Source organism: Prunus avium, chromosome 2 (assembly GCF_965620075.1).
Source record: "Prunus avium chromosome 2, drPruAviu1.hap1.1, whole genome shotgun sequence".
Lineage (NCBI taxonomy): Eukaryota > Viridiplantae > Streptophyta > Magnoliopsida > Rosales > Rosaceae > Prunus > Prunus avium.
In genome coordinates this window covers 2339693-2346934 of record NC_142285.1, presented here as the reverse complement: position 1 = coordinate 2346934, position 7242 = coordinate 2339693, and the positions used below count along the sequence as shown (strand labels likewise).

Here is a 7242-nt window from a genome sequence, read left to right as displayed (position 1 = left end):
CTAATCCCATTTAGACGTTATGTGTATAGCAAACCTAGTAAGACTTAAAAATGCATGGCATTTTTTCTTGATCATATTATATCGACTAAGGGGAAGGAGAATTCAAACACTGGATGTAAGGGATAAAATAACTTATTTCCGGCTCATTGTCCCCTCTCTCTATTTCTTTAGTGATCCTAAAATATGAGTGTTTGTTTCTAAATGAAATAAATAAATACTCTTAACTGCTAAAGCTATAACCCTGAGAATAATGAAACAGACTTGGGTTCGTTGAGGATAGAAGTGGGCTGGTGATGTCAAGCTTAGCAAGAGAAAAATAGCTGAAATTGGTTGAGTTATTTAACTCCGGAATTTTCTAACAAGTACCAGCTGAATAATCTTGGTACAATTTTCTTATTTAATCTTTCATTTGTTTGTGTGAATTCTTATTTTTCAATGAGCCAGCAGAATATACTTGTTGACACTTTTTTTCATATTCAATATGATTTAGGCTCAAATTTTTTTATTCAACAGGTTGCACATTTATTTTTATTGTGTCAGATTTTGACACTTTATGCCTTCCTTTGAGTTGTTCCCATGATTGATAATAGATCTGATTTACTCTAGCACATGTTGCTGGTGAACAAGTCCAAATCCCCACATGGTAGCACATGACCCAGGGCCAGCCCAAAAAATAAAATAAAATAAAATAAAATAAAAATAATAATAATAATAATAATATATACAAATTAAATAGAGAAAAGAAACAAACAGAAACCCAGCTGAAGCAGGGTGGAAACTTCATTCCTTCATATCCGAATGGAGGTCCAAGGCTAACAAGTATTCCTCAGGCAAATAAACATGAAAAATAAACTCACAGCAAATGAACACAAACAAAGTAAGAGAGCTCTCAAGTCAGGTAGCATGGTCAACACCCAATTCTAACATACTTGTCCAAAACCATAACAGGTTAACTAGTCTTCACTACCAATTTACTGACTCTCTGAAAGCGGCTTCCGGGCCAAGAAGAAATACATCGGTGTGAAAATCTCTCTCCTGAAAGACATTCATCAAGAAAATAAATTTCAGTAGCCAACGTATGCAAGCTTCTAGACTTATTAAGGCAAATTGTAATCTAATTTACCATTGTTATGCTCCAATTACAAGGAGGAAATTTACTGGCTCTGCTTTTCAATATGATAACAAAGGGAAAAAATTTCCAGTCCAACATCACCAGTCATGCAATTGTGAGTTGCCTAAAACTATAATTATGAAGTCATGGCCTGTTGGTTCTTGTTTGAATCCCAGACACAAGATACCTCATATCTTAGCAAAATTACTTTTTCCCATATGAGAGGTGCATGGAGGTTCAGGTCTATAAAGAGAAGAGAATAAGCATGCTGAAAAGAACACTTACTTTCCACCTTCTACTAGCCCTTCAGCTGCTTTCTCCAGAAAATCTTGAACCCTTTGGCTTCCTGGTGGTGCAAGTCCAACAAATTCTAAAGCCTTGACCTACAAAAAGAATATAACTCAAGCACTGATCAACTGCATCAAGTATTTTGATAGCACGGGAATATTCAATATTCCACATCAACATGCACCATAAGAAAGTGGGTCTCCAAATTTATTGAACGACCATCATATTCATGAACTCTTACCATGTTTTTAGTAAAAAAACGCCCAACAGCTGTTAGACGAAAGCTACTAAATGAAATCCGACTTGTGTCCAAAGGCAAGTACCAAGGTTGAGGTGAGTCCACTGCAAGATCATTCTCCCATATCACCTATGGTCACAATGAAAAGAAAAAACAGAAAATTAAAGCCAATATTTCTTCTGTATATTTCATAAAGAAGGAAAACTTCCTACCAACCTCAAAACCAGCTTGTTTCAAAGCTTCAAGACACTTTCCTGTCAATCTGATGTCTGGGAGGCCATCACCAATCTCAATTTCCGCCTGTGGTAATAAAGTTATTTTATGTATATTCACAATCTAGAATCTGTTCATAAGTAAATTAAGCATCTATCACCAGCTCCATTTCATGCTTCTGGTTTCTCTTACCTTAATTTTTTGATGTTCTTGGTTATTGGGATCGAATGCATCAGTCATGCACCACTCATATGCAGCAAAACATTGACCGGGTTTTAATACTCTGTAAATCTCCTTGTAGCATCCATACTACCCAGAACAACAAAAAAAAGTTAAGCCAACAGAAACAGGGAGAAAGTATTGAGCTAACTAAAAGAGTAGGATAAAAGAATAACTTACTGCATCCGGTGCATGGCAGGTAGCTTCAATTGCATATACTGCATCAAATGAATTCTCAGGAAAAGGTAGTTTCATGAAGTCAGCCTGCAAAATTTAGAAACACATACAAAGAATGAAATCTATAACACAAACTTGTTCTCTCCAAGTTCTGCTAAGTCATTACTGCAGGAAGAAAAAAACAAAAGGTAATTTCTACAAAGAACATGAAACTCATACACAATACTACCGACCTTTACAAAATTGCAAGTCTTGTCCACTCCTATGGTACGGTTTAGTTCCTGTGGGGCAAACAAAAGCATGATATAGCATTTAGCCACTTTGAAACTGAAGCATTAGAGTTGTCCTTTCTAATATATAAAAATAAATCTTTGACTTTCTATTTCCATCGACTAAATTGAGCATTGTCCGTTGGACAAACAATTATCTTGAGATACCATCAAGGCTAATAATCAAAACAACGCGTCGCCAGTATATATTTACCTTTCCTCTTGTGATCTGATATTCATTGTTGTTCAACCCAGTAATTGATGCTAAGCTGCACAAACCACCGTATAAAAGCGTTGTTACTACTGACATCAGCATAACAAGTCTTTACACAAATCACAGTGATATCATCTTACTTATTAAATCATATTTTAACCATAAGCATAATAGGATGTCAGTGAATAAGGTGTTTTCAAAGTGATTCTCCCAGCTAATAACCACCATTCACTTTGTATTGTTATAATCAATCAGAACAATGACAATAATCTAATAGTCAATATTATTAGTATAAATATACAAAATTATGAATATAATTATTCGGTAGAACCCGGCAACAAAATCAAAATTTATACGAATGAAAACAACTATAGAAAATTAATCTTCACTAGTAGCATAGTCTGCATATTTGCCACTTCATAATCAAATATTACAGCCACAAGAAGGCAGAGCTACCACAACTGAAGCCTGAATAAAAGAAATGGCAATCACCTGAATAAAATTTTGAATATAATTATTCGGTAGAACCCAGCAACAAAATCAAAATTCATACGAATGAAAACAATTATAGAAAATTAATCTTCACTAGAAAGCATAGTCTGCATATTTGCCACTTCATAATCAAATATTACAGCCACAAGAAGGCAGAGCTACCACAACTGAAGCCTGAATAAAAGAAATGTCAGCGAATAAGGCGTTTTCAAAGTGATTCTCCCAGCTAATAACCACCATTCGCTTTGTATTGTTATAATCAATCAGAACAAAGACAATATTCTAATAATCAATATTATTTCTATAAATATACAAAATTATGAATATAATTATTCGGTAGAACCCAGCAACAAAATCAAAATTCATATGAATGAAAACAACTATAGAAAATTAATCTTCACTAGTAGCATAGTCTGCATATTTGCCACTTCATAATCAAATATTACAGCAACAAGAAGGCAGAGCTACCACAACTGAAGCCTGAATAAAAGAAATGGCATTCACCTGAAGCGAGCTATTTCTCTCAATGGTCCTCCAATTCCACAACCTACATCCAGAACCTAACACAAAAAAATGGAAAACCAAGTCAAAAATTTAAAAGGGATCTCTCTGGCTAATCTATAATCCACTAAATCTACTCAATAAGACTAACTTTCTGTCCAGGTTTTAGTCCTAGTTGTAAAGCAAGGAAGTGCTCATGTCGCTTGATACTCTCTCGAAGAGACTCCCCTTTCCATCTTCAAGAAACAAAGACATCTATCAGAAACTCTTCTACAGTACACAATATTTCATTGCTTGCATGTGAAGAGAAGAAAAAAGAGGAACCTGGGTGCAAAGTGGAAAGACTCTCCCCAGCCATACTCATAAAAGCTGGTAACAAGATCATAATATTTATTAACCTGAAATCCACACGAAACCAATTTAGTGAAAGTAGGCCACTACCAAGCTTGAACCAAAAGGCCATCCGTTTAAATTTGTAACAATGAGGCGTTAATCCTTTATAATCAAAAGAGACAATGCAAATGCGAACTTTCCCATATATACAACATTATCAATGTATCTTAATAATCAGAAAAGTTAATAGCTAGTACAACATGAACGACACAGCTTGCCATTCTCTTGGGTCTTATCACACTAAGTAGGTGACTTTATAAGACATCACAGAAACCTTGAGGCCGAATGGATGACCATTACCAAATCAAGAATCTTTTCAATCCCATGCCTTATCCAGTATGACAAGTCACACTAGATAGCAAATATATATGCATTTACAAGTTTGCAGTATTTCTTCTTCTTCTTCTTTTTTGGCGAGGAAGGGGTCTGAAGCCCAAACAAGAAGAAACTACAAAGAGATCATCCTAGGTCTAGCCAGACATCTAGCATCAGCAGCTAGAATATCAGATAAACCTGGAGACATCAAGTATCAGCAGCTAGAGATCATCCCAGGTTTGCAGTATTTCTTGAATATTTGACATACATGGCAGATAATATCTTTCTTTTTACTAGTGGAAAGAAAACTTTTTAAAGAGTCTCTCTTACCATGTCAGTATAGTTAGATTTTCTTGCTTCCTCTTCGCCTCCATAACAGACATGATACTTCTCATACCTGAACCATTATTCAATAAACTGAGATATAAGCTGTTTTCCCATAACATTTACACAGCTAAAAAAATACTCAGGTTAAAGGATTTCACACTAGACCCCAAAAATATTTCTAGGAACTTTACAATGCCATGTATGAAAAGATTAAAAGTTCGGTTACAACTTACATTTAATAGTTTAACAAAATTGAACAAAATGGCTTTCAAATTCTTGTTGCATCACCTCACAAGCCATGCAACTCAATAACAAGTAAAGTACTTTGACAATATTGTAAATCCTAGTCTTTCATCCCCATTACATACATAACTCATAAAAGTCCACTTTTTATTTATTTGGTCATCTAAAGGACAACATCCACTAATATAACATATTAGTATTGTCTCCATGATTTCAATTTCTAAGTACATCAAGTACTTAATTGCCATGAATGCCCAGGCAAATATAAATATAAATAAATAAATAGTAGTAGTAGTAGTAAATAGAAGTTACAAAAAATTTCATCTAAGATATTCAAAGAAAAAGCTTTACTCCATTTGGTTAGCTAGATATTCATAATGTGCAGCCTACCACCACATGTTAGGGAGGGACACCTCACCACATCAGTCAGACTTTCCCAAAATTACGAGACCCTACAGAGACATTCCCGTACACTAAGACATTCCCTTAGTTCATTGACTACTTGATTCACTAAACTCTATGATTTGACATCTGACAATTGAGATTAGCCCAAGTCAAAATTAGCATTGAACCCAAAAGATAAGACAATCTAAACTTCATATTAAGTAAAGATTAGAGCTCTAGCAGGTTGCAGATTAGTAAGAATCAAAAAGGGAAAGCCTAAGCTAGAGAGAGAAACAGACTTAAAAAGATATTGGTAGACAGAGAGAAATAGTGAAACATCAATCTATGGACAGAAACATAGATCAAAACATTAAGCATTTATTTCTGAGAAAGAAACAAAACCTAAAGTTTATGGTAGATAGCAAGGCATTAAAGAAGAATTCAAGCGAGACAAACAAAGACCAAAAACATTACTATCATCTTTTTTTTAATTACCAAAAAACAGACCAAAATTATAAATAAATAAATAAAAATGACCAAAAACATGAGTATCATGGAAAGCTGACGCTAGATAGATAAAAGGAGAGATATTGAATCAAAGCTTGTTTAGGGAGAAATGTTATAGGCCCAATGGATCATTTTCTAGAGAGAGAGAGAGTGGAAGTACTTTTCAACAGCAGAGAGAACTTCGGTTTTGTCAATCTTTCCACCAAGACCCGATGCGAGATCCAATGCTCCAGCTTTCGACATCTCCTCTTGAATTTCCCAAAAACAGAGTTGCGGAGATCTACACAACAGAAACCCATTTCATGAAAAATACAAGCAAGCATTTGAATGAGAAACTTTTCTTGATTTTTCAGCAAAAACAAAAAAAGTGAAAACATGTTTTGGGTATATAATGTGGGATGATTAGAATCAGAGTTTTTACATCAAAAGAAGAATCCGAGAGAACCCGAGATAAAGTCGAGACTTTTCGGGGGAGGCTGAAGAGATATGTGAGAGAGAGATTCGTTGAAGAAAAGCAAATTGGCTATATACAGAGTGACGACAGTCTCAAACAAAAACTTAGTGGCATGACAGGGAGAGAGAGGTGGCCAAACACTAAAGCAACGCCAAATCTCTGAATTTTCGCTGTAATTTAGTTAAACAAAACTAAAAATTTATTTTAATGAAGGTTTTTTTAACAGATAATGATAAAATATAGGTTGAAGAATAGTTATTTACACTTGCACTCTTTGAAGTTTTTTTTTTTTTTTTTCAAAACTCTTGAGGTTTCTGAAATTACATATGAAGTTTCAAATTGTTTTCACAAAATATTTTCTATTAGTTGTCCTTTCAAAAATTATTGATATAATAAAAAAAAATTCTCTAAATGACAAATTAGTTTAGGGGCGGGCATCGAGATTGAAAAAATGGAACATCAAGTTGCATTGGATGGAAAAAATCGAACATAAACCATGTTGACTAGGGCTCAAGGCTCGTCTTTCACTTGGAGCGGTGATCGGTGCATATTTATATATCATTTTGTACTCTTCTAATTTATGATTTGATTATGTTTTTGAGTTAAACTTATGCTTTTAATAAATTTTGTGTTTGTTTCAGTGTAATAAGCTTGAGACTCATTAAATGCATTTTGGAGACAAGTTAGCTCAAAACGGTGTCTGCAGATCAGTCAACTTCACGAATTGGACTGTACTTGCTCAGGATGAACCAGACGCTAAGCCCTATATCATTGGAAAGATGCAGAAGTCTAGTTTCTGGAGCATTTTACGGTTCATGATTCCGAGTCTCCTAGAGGAAGTTATGCAAGTTTTGGCAGCTTAAGGTCAAATTCGACAGCATCTGCGTTACTGGGCCC

The 7242-nt window shown here is 34.6% G+C and overlaps 1 protein-coding gene across 1 annotated transcript; it reads right to left on the bottom strand.

Annotated features, from left to right (window-relative positions):
- Nucleotides 1-747: 747 nt before the first annotated feature.
- Nucleotides 748-6473, bottom strand: SMT1 (sterol methyltransferase 1). The gene is made up of 14 exons (XM_021969075.2): nt 6313-6473; nt 6052-6171; nt 4761-4827; nt 4047-4120; nt 3874-3958; nt 3726-3781; nt 2730-2784; nt 2480-2527; nt 2250-2333; nt 2043-2159; nt 1854-1937; nt 1641-1766; nt 1397-1494; nt 748-1035 (listed from the first exon to the last, which is right to left on the bottom strand). Exons 2-14 carry the CDS (start codon nt 6132-6134, stop codon nt 972-974), a joined length of 1041 nt encoding a protein of 346 aa, XP_021824767.1. The 5' UTR covers nt 6135-6171; nt 6313-6473; the 3' UTR covers nt 748-971.
- Nucleotides 6474-7242: the final 769 nt, after the last annotated feature.